A 19,418-nucleotide genomic window follows, 5' to 3' on the forward strand; every position below is an offset into this window, starting at 1 on the left:
CTATTTTACAGTAGTGGACGGTTTTTGTTTTATTGCTCCAGAGATCCTCCAGGGCTGGTCTGGATTGCCATGAGTACGCGGGAATCGAACCACTGATCCCAGAGACTGACACTTTGTTTAAGCAGGCACTTAAACAACTGAGCTAGTGGGTGGGACCCCTCATTCATTTTTCTTATACTTAAAAAACTTAGGATAATATATTTCAAAAAGCTTAATTGAACATAAGGCAGTAATCAGCTAATGTTAAATATATTCCGAAAGTCTAATGAAGATTTGGGGGAATTTTAAGTTGTTTGCTAACCTTGTTACTTTAGTTGAGTTTTTGGCATATGTTCATTCAAACAATGCTGATGTACACCCAGTTTTTAAAATGAAATATGGATGGGGCTGGGGAGATGGCTCAGTAGAGTAAGCGCTTCCCTGGCAAGCGTAAGGGCCTGAGTTCAATCCCCATTTCTGCAACAAAGAGAGAGAGAGAGAGAGAGAGAGAGAGAGAGAGAGAGAGAGAGAGAGAGAGAAAGAAAAAAGGGGAAAGGGGAAAGGGAAAGGAAAAATAAATATGGAAGGCAGAGTAGTGGTGCTTAGTCAAGGGCTTATCTGTGGTACTTGTCAGTTTCTCAAGGGAATGTATGACCCCTATAGAGTAGTTGCCTAAAAGATGGCTCCGTCTGCCGTAGACTGTGGAGAAGTAAAACTGCATTTTATATTAAGTTGCTCTTGTATTAGGCAGGGCTCTGATAGCATAGCATTTTCTTTTTTTGAAAATGTTACTTCTATTTTTAACTAAAATATAAAGTCGGTTAGAGCTGAGATTTCATCTGATCTTTTTTTAAGCCTGTCGTCCCAGTACCTATATCTACCCTGCATGTGGTAAGACCTCAGTAAATACTTGCTGGGCAGGCCATGTAGTTCATTGATAGCCTAGTCCACAGAAGGTATGTGTCCAACACTGCAAAAGGAACAAATTCTTACTTGCATAGGAAATACTTACATTTGCTTATAGTACTTTGTTTAATATTTTGAAAATAAGTTGAGGTTGTTAATTGGTAATGAAAGGGCTCTTTACTTTTTGAAAAAAAAAATTAAAGATACAAAAATTGATATAAAGTTTCAAAACAAGATAGAGTAACAATGCTTACTACATTTATTATTATCTTCAAAGTAGTTGCTCAGATTACAGGATTCAGACATGAAAAAATGATCAAATGATATAAGCACAAACCTTTCTTTGAAATAATAGAATTTAGTAGTATAACTATCTTAATATTTACTTTTCATTTTCTCCTTTTCCCATCCTAGTTTCTCTTTCCTTTTGAACAGTTTCTTCCCATTTCTCAATATCTATTGTACATTTTGGATCTTACTCTTTTAGCTTCTTACACTACAGAGACAATACAGTATTTACACATTTGAGTCTGGTTTATCTCACTCATAAGTATGGTCTCAAATTGCATCCATTTATCTGTAAAAGTCTTTTTATAGCTCAGTAGTACTCCTTTGTATAAAAGTACCACATTTTTATCCATTCCACAGTTGGTGGGCGTTTGGGTTGTTGCCAAGATTTAGATATTACAAATTATGCTGCCGTAAATGTGTGTACACATATATCACTGTGGTACACTTTTTAATTCTGGAAAGATAGCAGAAGGGAACTAGCTGGATCGAATAGGACCAAAATCCTAGGCTCTCAAGGATCTTCCACACTAATTTCCACGGTGGTTGCAGTAGTCTACGCTCCCACCAACACTAGAGAAGGGTTTTTCCCCCACAGCCCTGCCAGCATGTTCTTGGTTGATTTCTTGATGATAGCCATTCTTTCTGGAGTGAGATGGAATCTCAGTGTTGTTTTAATTTGTCTCTCTCCAATGACCGGTGGCGTCGAACATTTTTCATGTTTATTTGCTATCTGTATTTCTTCATCTGAGAAGTGTGTATTCATCTCGGAAGCCCATTTTTGGATTGGTCTTAAATTTGGGGGGGGGGTCTATTTTTTTTTCAGTTCTTTATATACTCTTGATATAAGTCCTTTGAGGGGCTTGTTGGCTAAAATGTTTTCCCACTGTGGGTCTGTGGTTTGGAGATTTCTTTTGATATGCACAGGCTTTTTAATAAAATGAGATCACAGCTGTTAATTCTTTGGCGTATTTCCCTTCAAGTTTGGGTTTTGTCTGTGAAGTCTCAAGCTACAGCTGTATCTTCCAGATTTCTGCCTGTTTTTTCTTCCAGTGGATTCAGTGCTTCTGTTTTAATATTTAGTTTTTGGATCCATTTTGACTTGAGTTTAGTGCATGGTACTAGATGTGGGTCTAATTTTAGTCTTTAGCTTGTAGATAGCCAGTTTTTCCAGCACCATTTATTGAAGAGGCTATCTGAAGTTCTATTTTTACTGTTTTAAGTTCTGCCCTCAGAAGTTTGTTATTGTACCATTGAATAAAGTAGCACTGTAAGTTGATTTTTCTGAGAGTAAAAGGTGAGCTTATGCTTGACCCAAGTCCTACTTGTGCCACACTGTGTACATGTGTGTTTTGTAGGTTGTCTCAATACCCTTCTTATACATAAGTAGCTGAGAATCAGATAGGGGAAGCTGACTCCAAAACCGAATCTCTTTACTTGTTTGATGCTGCTGAAGATTTTGAGAGTATGGCTGTCTGCAGCCCCACTGCTCTGCCATCAGAGAAAAATCATTTTGTGTGTCATTGTCTTAATATATGTATTTAATGAGGAACATTTTGTAAAGCTGTTGAAACTAACCATTGAAGTCTGATTCCTTTTCAATTAATGTATCATTTAGATACACATTTTAATTTATACTAATCCAAAAACTTTTTAAAGCTGTTAGATCCTTAAGAAGGGAAGGAAAACCGCACAGATTGGTCTCTTTTCAGCCTGAAAGAATCTCTATTTTGTTTTCACATTATGAAAAGGGAGTAGAAATGGCCATTCTCATGTATTTGAGAATTTCAACTTGGAAAATTTTTTTAAACTGATATACATGGTGTAGGTCTCCACATAAACATTTTTTAACTAGTGGTCTTTTAAGTTTTCTCCACCATTTTAATAACCATTTGAGGAATTTTTCTTCTATGAGCTTTTTTTTTTTTAAAAATATATATAGTTAAATAAAAGTTAAATTTTGTTCATTTATTTTTAAAATGGGCTTGGATCCTCCTAACCCATTTTTCTCTGATTTTTCTGTATTCTTATATCTTACTTGCGGTAAGGCTATATTTTCATGAGATTTAAACATCCCATCTATGTTTGAAAAACTTAGCAAAAAATAGATTCCTTTGATTTTGTTAATCTTTGCTATATATATGTTTACATTTTAGATTGCAATATAAAATAATCTTCTTCCGTTGTTTTCATCAGTATTTCCTTAGTAAGCATGTTAGGTATGTGAGGCACTTCTGCAAAAACCATTAGCATAATACATTCAGGGAAACATTGAGATGGACTTTGAGGTTAAGTACACCTGCGCACAAATCTGTGAATTCTGTCACATTAACAATAAGTGACAAATCTCTGAGCGTTAGTTTCCTTTCTGGTAAAAATGATACTTTTTAGTGTTATTTCATAGGGGACCTATGAGAATTAAAAGAACATGTACATAAGTGTTAATTTTTCTGACCCATGTGGTAGGAGGATATAGAAAGGAATGTGAAATTACCTTTAAGACTTTTACAGCCGAGTGCATTAGCACACACCTGTGATCTCAGCACTTGGAATGCTGAGGCAGGAAGATTGCTATGAGTTTGAGGCCAGCCTGGGGTACAGTTTATTAACCTTGTCTCAAAAAAACTGAAGTTTAGTTCTGTGGAGATTGCTCAGTGGCTTAAGTGCCTGCCTGCCTGGCAAGTGCAAGGTCCTGAGTTCGGTACCAAAAAATAAAAAACCCAAAACCAAAGTTTACAGAGACTTATGAATAGTTGAAAGGTAGAGTTAAATGCTCTAATAGATGTATAAAAATAGATGTACTGTGTGAACCGTACAAATTCAGGTAAAAAGAATGTGAAAGAACATATATCTGATACTACCAAAAGCCCATGAAAGAATTATGTAATAGTATTTTGAAAAAATCTAACGTAGGGCTGGCGAGATAGCTCAGCGGACTTAGCACCTGCGTAGGTAAGTGTAGGAACTGGGGTTTGATCCTCTGCACCACATGCCACACTGGCCTCTCCCCCAGGCACACTGAGCCAGCCGCTGAATCCAGGTATAACATGGTGGCTCACACCTGTAATCCCAGCACTGGGGAGGCTGAAAACAGAACAATCACTATGAGTTTGAGCTGTGTATTGAGACCCTCTACCAAGTACATAAAATTTTTTTAAAAAAGAAATCTAACATACGTCTGGGGAAGGTATTTTGTCCCACCCATCATATGTCTAGCATAATGGGAAAATGTAATTTGTCATAAAGTTAAAATTACTTAAATGTAGTGGTGAGCTAAAATTTGTTTTCAGTCCAGTGTGACTTTTTTGTAAATTCTTCTATTCTTGAGTTTTGTGTGTAGTGTATTTTTTAATAAAATTTAAAATTTCCCTAACCACTGCTGCCTGGCACATCCAAGGTCCTGAGTTCGGTACCAAAAAATAAAAAAAACCCTAAAGCAGAGTTTATAGAGACTTACGAATAGTTGAAAGGTACTTAAAATTTCCCTAACCACTGGTCCTATAGCAGTTCACAGAAAGAGATAGATGCTTTATTTCTTGAACCCTCCAAAATGGACCCAAATACAAATATAGCTTTTGATCCGGACTTATGAGTAAGTGTAACTCTATTAGAGTGTGGCCTGTATGAAATTCTTAACCATAGCTGTGTCAGAATGATCTGGAGGCTGCAAAAGACAGCCTGTGCTTTGGTTCTTGGGCTGGAGCTTTGACACCTGTGTCATTTGAAAAGCTCCGTGTCATTTGAAAAGCTTCGTAAGTGTCTGTGACGTGAAGCTGGGGTAACAGTCACTTCTGTGTGTAAGCCACCTGCTCACTTGAAGCAGATACTGTTTTAATATCCTACAGTTTAATGATATGTGCGATTTTTGCTTGTCTGGGGATCCAAGTAGGTATTCTAGACCCTTCTAAGGTAGAATGTCCTTTTGGGAGTCCTGATGAAGGTTTGTGAGCAGGGCACACTTACCTCATTGATCCACCTTTACCTTTCCTGAATACATTCAAATAAGAAACTTTAAGGATCCTCTCTCTCTCTCTCTCTCTCTCTCTCTCTCTCTCTCTCTCTCTCTTTCTATTGTAGGGGTAAAAATAAGCATTAAGAAAACATACTTTATTATTTATATAATAAAATTTGCAAAACTAATAGGAACACCCATATACCTTCTTCTTAGACTCAGTAATTAACATTTTTCTATGGTTTTTTGTTTTTATGTGTGTACAGATAAACACTTATCTTTGGGCTAAACTGATAGCAAATTATAAACACCATAATAGTTCACTGTAAACATTTCAGCTTGCAGCTTTTAAGAATGAGGATTTTTTTTGCATAGCCATAATGCTGTTATTGTCACTATGAAATTTAACAATAACTTGTAATATCATGTAATACTGAGTCCAGATAGTTAAGCCTAGAATGGTTTTATAAGAGTTGTTTTAGAACATGATTTAGTCAGGTTAAACCAGTAGTGAAGCACATAAAACAGATTTTAGTCACACACTTTTTGTCATTATACTTTGAGGAATCTTAGCCTAGTTTTTATAGGAGTGTCTGCTTTCTGAATTGGTATAATTGTTTTCTTATGCTATTCTTTAATTTGACCTTCTATTTGCTGTTTTCCTGTACATGAGAAGTTGGCCTTATTAGATTCTTTATAACACTTTTTGGTATAAATGTAGGATTATGGTAATATTTCATAAGGCCTCACTCAGGAGGCATATAATGCAGTTGTCTTGATTTTAGTTTATCAGCTTAATTATAATCTACTTGGATGATTAGAACTTGTTCTACTGACAAGATGAAGTAGCTATTGTAGAAACCTGTAAGTTTTCTAGAATTTAATAAAAGAAAAGAATTGAGCAGTTTGCTATTCATCTTTATATCTTACAGCAGTTAAAATAACCTGGCAAAAGTAAATAAAACTGTTGCCCACCAAGGGACCTAATTCTTCCCAAAATATAGTTTAATTGATAGAGTTTCACAGTTTGCATCTTCTTTTCTACTTAGCATTGAGAAAAAAGAAACTAATGTTTTTATGGCCTGTTTTTCTTAATTCTTTTTCTTGCTTCAGAGTCTAATTTCCTTTTCATTATAGCCAGTGAATTTTTAAAAAGTAAGTTACTTTTAGGAAATGCTTGTGTTGCTGTTGAATTATAAAAGCAGAGTAAATTTCAAATTACATTTTAAATAGCAGTTGGAATAAAACTAGTTAATGATAATTTGTTAAGAATAACTTTCAAGGTATTATTACTAGTTTTTATTTACACAGGTAAGAATTGATACTTGATAAAATGTTTTCATGCTTAGATTACATTACTCATGGTAGAGAAATGAGAATTTTGTGTGATATGTTATGAAATACATGTGATATCCTAGTTTGTCTACTGACACTGGGGTCTTGAATCTTAAAAAAAGGCCTCCGATGAAGCAGAGGAAAGTGGATCACAGGGAAAATTGGTGGAAGCTCTCAGGCAAATGAGAATTAATCATAGGGGAAACTACCGACAACTCCTGGAGGAGATGCTGACTAGTTACAGGCTAGCTAAAGTAGAGGGAGAAGAGAGCCCTGCTGACCCAGCTGCCGCAGCCGCTTCCTCGGACAGTGATGCTGGAGACCCAGCGACATTGCAGGAGAGCCATACTGAATCAGCAAGTGGGCTTGCTGAATTAGACAGCTCTAATGAAGATGCAGGGACACAGCTGAGTGGTGAAAAAATATGACTTTTTGGGGCAATATTTTTGTGATCTTTGATTCAGTTTATTTAGGAAGTATAATGTGTGTATTTATATAACCATTTTGTTATTTGAATCTTGGAAAAACTAGTTTTATTATATTCATATAGCCTTGTTTTTTAAAAAGGCCTTTGCATACACCTTTATGAGATAGTTTTAAAATTAACTATTTATAGTACTTTGGATTTAATGAAATTATATGTCATTTCACACTGTATGCCAGATACTAGGTTGCCAATTATTACAGTCGGTAAATTTATATTAGATATGATTAAAGATTACTGCTTAAAGAGATTGTGGAAAAACTTGTAATGTAGAATTATACTGCTTATTTTATATATCAGTACACTCATCATTAGCTTTGTAATAAATTTGTGTTCTCTTTAATAACTTTAGCCCCTCAAAGAATGGCTGATGCTGGCGTGTAATTTTTCTTTCAAGGTTGATAATTTCGGTGTTGTTTAATTTGTTTCTATTTTATATCTGTAGTTTTATTTTTAGAAGTGAGATGCTGGATGTGTGGTTATTTTTCCTTTCTCTGTATTCTTTATGAAACATAATTTTTGAAAAATCTGTATATTATTATAGCTTTGGTTTGTATATTCTGTGTAGCCTAACTATACATATCAAAATGTATGTCAAGTGTTTAGAATGAAATTATAAGTCCAAATAAAGCATGTGATATGGAATAATCTATGCATGTTGTACTTATTCTTTAATTTTTTTAACCAGATTTGGGGTATTGGAAAACTCATTAGAAATTCATTTTATTTATTAAATTTAGCAAACTTTTGACTTAAGTTTTTTCATTAACAAAAAGGGAAAAAATTGAATATAAAATCTGTCTTACTCAAAGTCCATTCCGTTTTTTAATCCCCTCTTTGAAACAAAATATTCACCTACGGACAGTGTGGGCACATGGAAATGTGAGAAAATTATCACATGCGCATTTTGAAGATGGCGACATTGTCGATTTTTGTATTAATAAATGCAAGAATTATGGGCTGATTTTAAAAATAGATGTTTTCTTTTTTGAAAATGTTTTTAAATTATAGATGGATATTAGTCATGGAGGAACTTTTATAAAGCAAGTTTTTTGAACTGTACATTAACTTTTCCTCTTGTTATTTGTATATCACTTATTTAAAGTTGCTTAAGTTGCCATAATTTGACACTTTGGAATCTTGAGGTGTAGCTGATGTCTTGGTCTATTTTTCCAATGACAAAATATTTATAAGTGTTTTGAGAAAGAGGAAGGTGTTTGGTGGAGAAGGGAGAAAAACCCCAACCAGTTATCTGTCTACATCACACAATGTACAATACACACACCTTTTTGTAAAAGTACCTTTTCAGACAAAGACAGGTAATTTGTTCACCTAATTTTGTTTTCTATTGAAATTCAGTCCAACCTGGAAGCAGTATAGGTAAATAATAATAATATTCTTCCTTTTCTCTTCCTGTAGGGTGCTGGAGATCTAGAAGACTCATGGTAGCCTTATAAACCTTCTAAAATGCTTTTGATTCTGAAAATTGGGGGAAAAAACTTTTAATCACAATTTTCTTCAATACAAGGGGAAAATATTCTTGTGGATTCCCAGCGTTTGTGATATGAGCAGAAAATCATTAGCATTTCCCATCATTTGTTCCAATTTGTGTTTTCTGATAATTGCCACTTGGAGCACTGCCTGTACTACACAGTATTTTTTGCCAGCCTCAGGCATAACGGTTACATCTGTATTTGAACTTTTGGCCCTAGAAACCAATGGAATTATTTTACCACAAATAACAAATGTGCCTGAGGTGCATGGGAATATAGTTAGCTCTGAAGATACATTATGGCTTTTTAAAAACAGAGCACACAACATATAAGCATGTAAGAGTAAAGAATTGTATGAGATGTTCCTTTTTTGATTCACAGAGTTGGAAGCCAATTACAGTTCTGTAGCTTGAAATTTCATTTGAGCAATTTACTATAGGATATGTATTTATTGTTATTTAATTTTTTTCCAATTTAACCTGTGTTACTGAACTGGGTTCTCTGATGATGTCCAAATTGTATTGTTGCCTTGCTTCAAGACAAAGTGTATTTGGCAATAATATTATAGACCTTTACAAATTTTATGCATGCATCTTTCAATTTTTACTAGAAAAATCTTTTGAAACCAAATGGATTAATTTATGCCTATTTATAGTTTGCTTTGACATCTCATTGCTGCAAATTCTTTTAAATGAGATTTGCCTTTATAATGTAAATTGTGATTTTTTTGGTTTTACATGTGGGTTTCTATACTTTTAATTTTTTCAGCTTTTAAGATACAAGTTTCTGTAATTTGGTATAATTTTTAACTACGTTATTTTAAAAACTGAAAATATCACATTGAAATTACTATAAATACTTTTAAAATTATCTATTTTAGATCTAAGGAAATATTACAGAGATATTTTCATGGGTTCAGTAACCTTTCATTTTATAACATTGGGCACGGTACAGACTGGTTGTGACATAAGGTACTTGAAGATTATTTAGTTTAACTATTTTTACAGTAACCTTGAATTCTTAAATTCTTCTAAGTTTTGCATGTATTAAATCCAACTAATGCTGAACATGAAGAGTAAAGTATTTATCTAAAAGCAGATACTGGGGTAGAAGTCATGAATGTATCCATTTATACATGGTTTACATGTTGTGGATGCTTTTGTAAACATTTCGTAGATGTTTAAATTGTGTTTCAGTACGTTGTAATCGCCTCTGTGTGTAGTTCAGATGAGTCACCATCTGGTCCTGTGTGAAATGGAATTCGCGGTCTTTGCTGTAACACGTTCCTGAGACTTTCTGGAGAGCCGCGTGTTTGGATACAGACAGCTGTCCTGATCACTTGATTTGTTGTATATCTGATTTTTTTGGTCTCAAAGGAATTACTGCCACAATACATTTTATTTATTCTTTAGATTTTAGCTTTGTAAGTTAAAATGCTTTACATGATGCTTTTACCACCTACTTGTCCCTTGACTGGGTTTGGGCCTTTGTTAAAAGATAGGGAATGAAGAATGCAGAAATGGTTTATTGTTCCTGTTGTCCACTCGGATCCCACCCTGTACTGATAGTACCTTTCCAGTATGATATTGTGATGTTTCATACAATGCAGTGAACATAACCAACTTGTTACCTAAATAAAGAATTGATTTTAAAAAAGCGTGATAATTGCTATTTGGTGTGCATGTCAAAGTTAAAAATCTAGAGTGTTCAAAACATTTTATGTATTTAGCATGCTTGTTAACATCTCCATACAAAACCATATGGATGAATTCTAACTGCAAAGAGGAATTAACTAAACAATATAGGACAATACCAATTAGCTACTTAGCAACTCCAAAACCCCTTTTTTAAAGTTTGTGTGTTGGCCATCCCTGTAATCCCAGCACTTTGAGGCAGAAGCAGAGGCTCAGCCTGCCTCAGTGCCAGGCCAGTGTGAACTACAAAACGTCACTCTGTCTCAAAAGACAAACAAAAACCTATTTTTTTTTTTTTAATACTTAAGGAAAATAAAGCTGTCTTTTTCAGTTGAGTCAGTGGCCTTCAGAAATCATATATGACCTAACAAAAGAAAAGCCCATGTTTTGTGTTTACTTACCTGAATTCTCTAGTCTAGCAGTTCTCATACATTCTGATCTCAGGGCCCACTTGTACTCTTAAAAATTGAAAATCCTAAAAGAATTTTTGCTTTTGTAGGTGCATCTGTTGATGATATTTAATGTTAGAAGTTTCAAATGGGGAAATTTTACGTACCATTATGAAACTTAAATGTTAATATAAATAGCCTTGATTTATGAAAAATAATTTTCAGTCCTAAAAAGTTCATTGTAAACAGTGACAGTGGTTTTGATTTTTGTAAACCATTTATCGTTGGACTTAGAATCTCATATCTGCTTTTGTATTCAATCTGTTTCAAAATGGCACATTGGTTGAAGTATATAAGAAGTCTGGCCTAAAACAGATACATAGCTGGGGAGTATTTAAATAGCTCCAGGTAATGGTGGGTATCAAAAGTTGACAATATAGTTTATTGAAGGTTAGTTGGTATGTGACATCGGAAGCTTTATCAAAGGATTCCTTGTTCCCCGTTACTTTAAACTCCATTGGGTGTATGTATCCTACATCTTGATTGGCTCTTATTCTGATGGATGGTTTTGTAATATTGTTTTGGTCATTTGAAAGATACTGGTTCTCTGAAGTATGCAGTTCTTCTGAATGTTAACACATTGTTATGCAATGATTAAAATGTTTCTGTTAATATAACTGATCTCATCAAAACTTTTTAAGTATTAGAAAGCTTGTCAAGCTCGTGGGAAGGGATTTTTCAAAATTCTAATTTTCATTTGAAAGATGAAATTTCATCATTGGCAACAAATATTGTCAGTTGTTTGCTTTAAGTGACAGGCTCACTTCATTTATTTTAGAGGAAATGGCTCCTTAATAACCGTAGTCTGTCAGTCATTCTTTAAAGTTAACAATAGCTTTCTATGAAAAGTAGCTAGTTCAGTGCACAGCTCAGACAGTACAAGAGACATTACACGTGATATAGACATGCTATAGAACCAGGACTAATTATTTTATCCCATATGGTATACAGAAGATATTTACCCAATGATAGAGTTTAATAAAATCAATTTTCCGAAGTTTCATCAAGAGCATTGTTAACCCCCATTAGTATGTGACTGACATTATTATGTAGTTAACTAGTAACTAATTATGATGCCATTGTTCTGATTTGTGCAAAGGTACTTTCACTTTTACCTCCTGGGGTTTTTTTTGGTTTTTTTTGGTTTTTTTTTTTTTTTACATAACCAGCGCAAATGTCAATATGTTAGAAAATAAAGACTGTTAATGATTACTTTGAAAAATGTTTTGATTTCGTGGATCTCCTTGGAAGGTTCATTGGCATCTCCAGCAGCTTATATTTGCTTCCCTGGTCTCTGGAAAATTCTCTTTCTCTTGAAGTATCACAGTATAATAGTGTGTCTAAGGACATGGAAGTGTGCTAAATTTATGAGAGGTAGCTGGCTATTCACTGTAACGCTGGAACTTTAAAAGCAGGATATACAAAATGGAAGTTTGAATGCCTTGAAACATTAAGCTTTTCTAGAAGATTTGTGGTAATATTTAAATTTGAGAAATGTGTGATTCAGTGTTAAACTTACTGTAATTTAATTTTATATGGCATAATATTGAGGTTTTTAACCTTTTGTCTTTGGTTCTTGATCTGTAGATATAGTTACTTCCTTAGAAATTTCTCACCTTGGGGCTGGTGAGATGGCTCAGTGGTCTAAAGCACCTACTTAGAACAAGCTTAGCAAAGCACAGGGACTGCGGTTCAATCCCCCAGCACCACATGCCAGCCAGCCCCACCCCCTGGTGGGCTGAGCTGCCCCCCACACACACACACACTCACACACACACACACACATAAATAAATAAAATAAATAAATTTAAAAAAAAAATTTCTCACCTCAATTTAGATTTGAATCTTTAAATTCATTTACCATGACTGAGCTGTTACAGCAGGTTGACCAGTTGGACTTTGGAAAAAAGAAAATTACTAATGTGCACTGGACCTTCTGAGTATTTTTTGTTAGATGTTTCATTTTTTTTTTGAATAAAAATAGAGTTAAAGTTTCCGTAAAGGTAAGGTTTTTAGAAATTGATTCATTTCTGTCGTGTGTAGATGTTTCTTGCCCAATGATGAATCACTGTTGAACTCAGTTTTATTTTCAGATCTGGGGGATTTCTTTGGATTTTGTCATCATCATTATTGCTATTACTATTATTGCTTTTGTTATCTTTGTAACATGGTCAGCCTCTTGGGAACCAACTACCTAGGTAGGCTATTAGTTATGAAACAATCAGGCCTGTCATGGTGGCTCATGCCTGTGAGTCTCAGCACCTGGGAAGCTGAGGCAGGATTGCGGTGCATTTGAGGCCAGCCTGGGTCACAAAGTGAGTTCCAAGGCTAGCTAGACATGTATAATGAAACCCTGTCTCCAAAAAAATAACATAAAGTAAGCCAAACTTAAACTAGAATGAAGCCTCCTGGGGACAACCCACTCAGGCCCTCCTCCTGTCCCTCTCTCAGACAGGAGCTTTCTTTCTCTCAATAAATATATTCTTGGGGCCGGGGAGATGGCTCAGTGGAATAAGTGCTTCCCAGGCAAGCACAAGGGCCTGAGTTCAATCCCCGGTTCCGCAAAAAAAAAAAAAACAAAAAACCTGGAATGAAGCCTGCCAAAATATAAATAAAGCAGAATACCATTTTTTAACAACTTAGTTTATTTGGGTTCTTTATGTTATTTGGTGCTGTGGTGGGTATTAATACACCAAGTTGTTTCTGAGATTTGTTTTTAAAATAACATTTCATTGTGAAGGAAAGAGCCTTAAGCAACAAATGCTTCTGTGAACCTGAATGTAATCTATGACCCAGTCTTTGTTCCTCTGCCCTCCCTGCTTTCTGCCTTCTCTCTTCCCTTCCCCTCTCCTCTCTCCTTCCCTCTGGGCTGTATAGAGAATGGAAGTAGTAGCCTTGCTTGTGTGTCCAACCATTCAGTGACACACCTGCTTTCTGTTTGACACAAGGTCTTGCTAAATTGTCTGTGCTGTCTTTCAATTTGGAATTCTCTACCCTCAGTATCCTAGGTAGCTGGGATTGTAAGTTGTAGAATGATGCTTAGCCAGAGTCATGATGTTTTTTTCTTTCATTTTTACTGTGTTTGGTACAGGGTCTCACTACACACACAGCTCGCAGCTCAGACTCGTCGGATCCTCTCCAGTGCTGGGATTACAGGTGTAATCTACACCCCGATCTCCGTGGCTGGCTCAGTGTACCTGGGGGCACTTCCTGTGGTGCTGGGGATCAAACCCCAGCCCCTGTGCTTGGCCAAGCAAGAGCTTAGTCTGCTGAGCTATCTCACTGGCCCTCGGAGTCATGATTTCTTAATACTCAAAGTTCCTGAGTTTCTTTGAGGGTTGTATAATCATTGAAAAAACAGGAATTTTTCTTCCTCTATGAAAGTGTGCGTGCTGTCATGCCTCTGGAATCCTTTCTCCTATCTAGACTTCAGAATTACTTGTTTTATTTTTTTATGTATTAGGTTGTTGCAGGGTCTCACTGTGCAGCTTGCACTTGTGATCCTCCTGCTTTCAGCCTCCCCAGCACTGGGATTACAGGCGTGCGCCACCACACCCAGACTCTGGCTGGCTCAGCCCACTCTTGGGGGGGTGCTGGTTGCTGGGGCAGGCCTGGCATGTGGTGCCAGGGATCGAACTGCAGTCCCTGCACTTGCCTAAGCAGGTACTTTTTTCTGCTTCACTATCTCACTGGCCCCCAGTGTTACTTGTTTTAATCACAAGGGAAATAACAGTTTGGTTAAATGTTTTTTCTATGGTATTAGCATGACATTTGAGCCAGGAATTAGAAAGGGCCTCTTTAGTTTAAATGTAAACTGCTTGAAACAGTGAGACCAGATGTATAAATAAGTACTCTGACATACAAATCAAGTTTTTTTTTCCCCCAAACTGTGAATGTCTTACAGATAAGAAATGTATTCTTGTTTATCTTTTTGAGACAAGGTTCCACTGTGCAGTTCAGGGATTCTTTGAGCTGGATCTATAGCCTGAGTTGGATCTATAGCCCGAGCTGGCCCTGAACTCGTAGTGATCCTCCTGCCTCAGCTTCCAGAGTGCTGGGATTACAGGTATGCGCCACAGCGCCTGGCTGACAAATGTATTTTCTAAAGCCTTGGAATATGAACAAATCAGAGACACAATACATGTTATCTGAGTTAACCTGAATTTTACTCAGCTTCTGGCACTGAAATTTACCTTTGACTGTCCATCAAATTTCTTTTGCAAGCTAATTTACTTTCTTACCTTGACCTTATATTTTCCTTAAGAATTTAAACTCATTTCCCATAATTCATTTCACTTGTGTTTTTAAATAATCTGGTTCAAGTGTCAGGGGAAACACTTGCTAAACATTTTTAAAAACATTTGAGATTGTCCATGGGGGCGCATGTCTGTAATCCCAGCTTTTGGGAGGCTGTAAACAGGCAGATCACTTTGAGTCCGATCTAGTAGTGAGACCATAAACACCCGGTAGACTCTTCCCTAAAATAAAAAAAAACAACACATTTGTTTAGGAAGCTGAATATTGTACAGTGAAAAATAACCTAATTTTGTCATACAATAGGTGATCCGTAGGTATGTTGAAAATCCATTGTATTTGCAAGGTACTAAGTGTTATGATTAATTTCACGATTTAATTGCAGTACAATTCTGCAATTACTTGTGTTTGTAGTGGATATAACAATTTGGTCATTTTTTAAAGCTCATTTCCCTTTTTTTTTTTCTTCTACTTTGGGAGTTACTGTGTGAACCCTAAATAAAATACTAATTAGGTATTTCTTTCCTTTTCCTATCGCTAGCATAACTTGTGCATATTGCCTAATAGGTGCTGGTTTGGGTAGGATCACTACTCCCACTGCCTTCTGGCCTCTGGTGTTGTCTTTCTTTCTCCCCCCACCCCACGGTACTTTCTCCTTCGGTTTTATTCTGCCCAACAGATACTTGTGTTCACTAATAATACTCTGTTTCCTGCTCAGATGTACCTGATATGTTCTTCTAATGTACCAGTGAGGGTGCTGAGCTTCAGAGTTGGGAGAGTGGGTTTATCTGCTGTCGGCTGTGCACCCAGAACTCTAGTATAAGCAGAAACACAAGTTATGATTCCTTCCCCTCCATGACTGATCAGCCTTATCCATAATGTTGGCAGCAGTGATTTTTTTTTAACTTTTGTATGTAATCAGTATGAAGGAATGTTTTTATTTCCTTCTTAACTCTTGAAATATAAATTATGATTGATTTTATTTATGGATAAATCCAGTAAATTGTTGTAATATAAAGCTTACTTTAGGTATTTAATGTTTGCTATTTAAAATGACCTCAGATAAGATAGGGGTAGCACTTTGGCCGTATTGAAGGATACCCCTAAATTGGAAGTTGCTGGATTTAATTAACTCCCGGAGTTAAAAGCTTCTTAGAAGCCTATAAAGCTTGCATGAAGATTTCATACTTTAAAATTATTTATACCCAGAAATAAATGAATAATCTTAAGAATTTTTATGTAGCCCAAGCTCTCTCCCAAGGGTTATTTCCAGAGAAAATTTTCTGGTGTACCAAATTTCAACCTCCAAAGCCTTTGTGTCCCTACACACACACACACACACACACACACACACACACACACACGCTATTTTATCTGTTTGGATTACATCTAAGTTTTTTTTTTTTTTTTTTTTTAAGACCTGTTGACTTTGAAGTTGATCAGTCTCTAGGCGCTGAGGGTGTGTTTATGGCTAAAATGAGACAGTTATTGTATAAGAAAGGAGTGTGCGGCTAAGCTGTGAAGTATTTGGGTTTGGTGCGCTGTCCATTGTGGTTCAGTTTAGGAACCCACGAAAGGCAACGGGGGTCAGGAAGAGTCACGCGTCACCAGTGTCAGACGCATCATCATTTCACTAACTGACACACCGTCCAGCGTGTGTGATTAGATAGGGGATATTATGGGGAAGGAAGTTATGCTTTTTCGGAACCCTATCTAATAATTCAAGTTAAACATTTGTTGGTTGGTAGTTTTTTTATCTGTTTGAGACAGGGTCTCAAAGTTGAGGTTGGCCTTGGGCTCACTTTGTACTCAGGATGATCTTGAACTTGGAACAGTCCTCCCGCCTCAGCCTGCTGCGTGCTGGGATTACAGGTGTGCACCACACTTGGCTTCCTCAGCTTTCCTGGAGGCTGAGGCAGGAGGATCCCTGCAAGTTTAAGGCCAGCCAGGTCTAAAGTGAGTTCAAGGCTACCTTGAAGTACATAGTGAAACCCTGTCTCAAAAAGAGAAAAAATATAAGAAGAACTATGGTATTCCACTGTGTGGCTGTTCGACCATGTAGTTCTGTCTCCCCACTGAGGTGCATGAGGGTTGATCAAAAAATAGTGTGGTGCAGAATTTCTTTTGGTAACACATTGCCATGATTGCCCCACAGAATAGTCCTCCTGGCCTCAGACGTACTCCGTGGTGCTTGCCACTTTCACAAGCAGTTCCAGAAGTCCTCTTTGTGCCTTCACAGGGTGTGATCAGGATGCCCAAGTGCTGCTGCCCAGCGTCCTCAGCGACCGTATTCCCTGGATCTGCACCATGCAACTTCTGGCTCTTTCCCCAGAGTCAGTGACCACAAGAGGGAATTGTTTTAAATCCACTCAGGACGCTGAGGCAGCGAGGACAATGCAACTGAAGACATTTTAAGCCACTGCACAGGGCATACTGGGCTGTACCCTTCAAGCACAGGCACTAATGATTCCTCTAGACTTCGTTTCTAGAAACAAAATTAGTCATTTAGTATGCACCTCTAACTCCGATTAATATTGCAGAAGCGTTACACTAAAATTTACAATTTTAGGGGCCGGGGAGATAGCTCAGTAGAATAAGTGCTTGCCTGGCAAGCGCAAGGGCCTGAGTTCAATCCCCAGTTCCACAAAAAAAAAAAAAAAAATTACAATTTTACATGTATACTAGAAGTACTAAAATTCCTATCCTGTCTTGGCCCACCTTCAATAATAATTGACGAAGTTGCACTTTAAATTGGTAAGTCAGAAGTGCATGTAATGTCTCAGATTACTGCTTCTGTAATCCCTGAACACTTGGGAGGCTGGGGAAGGAGAATTGAAAGTCTGAGCTCAACCTGAGCAATTTAGGGAGACTCAAACAAGAGCTAGGGATGTAGCTCTGCACAGGCCCTGGGTTCAACCTCCAGTACCAGGAACCTTTTAAGACAGGGGCTAGCTGTACAGTTCAGGCTGCCCTTCAGGTCACTGTGTAGCCCAGGCTGGTCTCAAACTCGCAGTGATCCTCCTACCTCAGCCTCCTAAGTTCTGGGATTACAGACGTGTGCCACCACATCCAGCTCTGAAACTTTTTTTTTTTTTTTTCTTTTTGCGGAACTTGGGATTGAACTCAGGCCCTTGCACTTGCCAGGCAAGTGCTTATTCTACAGAGCTATCTCCCCAGCCCTTGAAACTCATTTTTAAAAAGCTCTCATACAGTGCCTTTTTGATTACCTCTGAGGAGGACATCATTTGCTATTTGTGTTCATCTTTGAGCTTTCTCTAAATTGAATTGATACATCCTTTGTGTAGTTTGCTTTTGAATTTTTCTCTTATTTTTTTATTTGGTACTGGGCACTGAATTCTTCGGTCGCTGAGCTGTGTCCTAGACTGAATTTCTGTCTTTCCCCTCTATTTGTGGTAGTTTCGTGTTTTGGGCTTTGCTGTTTGGGGTTTCAGGCCGAGGCCTCCATGTGCTGGGCGAGCACCCTACTGGTGAGTTCCTGTGTTGTAATTTTTTAAATTTGTTTTTAAAATGTGTTGTGGCTACTAATGCTTTGTTTTCACTTTGCATATAGAGTTTATCAGTTATTCTTGGTGGTTTTGTTGTTAACTCATCTTCCCACTTTCATATAATCATCTCTGGTGTTTTTCAACCTTTACACTTTTAAAGTTATCAGATGAGCATGGTTCGGGGCACTTTTTTAAAAAATGTTTTATTTTTGCAGAACCGGGGATTGAACTCAGGCCCTTACGCTTGCCAGGGAAGCGCTTATTCCACTGAGCCATCTCCCCGGCCTTGGGGGGCACTTTTTAGTATAAATTTAAATCCTAAGTTTTTTTGAGAAGTTAGAATAGGCTCTTTAACTGTTTAAGATTATTTCTCAGTTATGAAATTTCTGTGTTACCTTGAGTTTTTCCTTTTTGTGTTTTATGTATTGGGGTGTGTGTATGTTTTGTGTGTTGTGCAGTATGGAGGATTGAACCTTTGCACTTAGCTGCGTCTCTGGCCTTATGTTTTATTTTACGACATGGTCCTGCTAAGTTGCTAAATAGCCCAGGCTGGATTCCAACTTGCAGTCCTACCTCAGCCTCGCAGACAGTTGGGAGTAGACCTGCACTGCCCCGCCTGGCTTTCTCCCGTGTTGTCATCTTTTTTCTAATCTTGGCTGCTGCAGTCACAGAGTCCAAGGACCCTCTTGCATCTGTAGCGGAATGGTTGGCCACAGACAGCGGACTCATTCTTGAAGTATTTGAGGAGTGCTTTTTGCCTCTCAAACATCTATATTTAGTTTTTAAATCAATTTTGAATTTGCTGTTGTGTAGCATATAAACAAAGGAATGTTTTCATAATCTGGAAAGTGATGCCAACACAATGCTACCGTTGTCAAATACCAGTTTCCCAACCAGGTGTCATCCACTTCTAGTGACTGTGTTCAGTGTCTGTTTGCCTAACCTCGGACAGATAGCTCTGCTAATTCCTGGCAGGTACGTATTCTATTTTATTTATATCTAGTCCCCTTTTTTTTTTTTTTTTTTTGGCGGAACCGGGGATTGAACTCAGGCCCTTGCGCTTGCCAGGGAAGCGCTT

At 37.1% G+C, this 19,418-nt stretch overlaps 1 protein-coding gene across 3 annotated transcripts in view; it reads left to right on the top strand.

Moving 5' to 3' along the window:
* The window catches only part of Ppm1b (protein phosphatase, Mg2+/Mn2+ dependent 1B), an 83,490-nt gene extending 73,406 nt beyond the window's left edge, over nucleotides 1–10,084 (top strand). For 2 of the 3 annotated variants that reach the window (XM_023711298.1, XM_023711296.1), the window contains one exon: nucleotides 6,583–7,596. In XM_023711298.1, the coding sequence (XP_023567066.1) occupies nucleotides 6,583–6,888 (306 nt within the window). In that variant the 3' untranslated portion in view covers nucleotides 6,889–7,596. Of the gene's footprint in view, nucleotides 1–6,582; nucleotides 7,597–8,363 lie in introns of those variants that run through there. The other variant, XM_004627664.2, reaches the window with a different exon arrangement.
* Nucleotides 10,085–19,418: the final 9,334 nt, after the last annotated feature.

The sequence above is a fragment of the Octodon degus genome, unplaced genomic scaffold, assembly GCF_000260255.1.
Source record: "Octodon degus isolate 3935 unplaced genomic scaffold, OctDeg1.0 scaffold00020, whole genome shotgun sequence".
Taxonomy (NCBI): Eukaryota; Metazoa; Chordata; class Mammalia; order Rodentia; family Octodontidae; genus Octodon; species Octodon degus.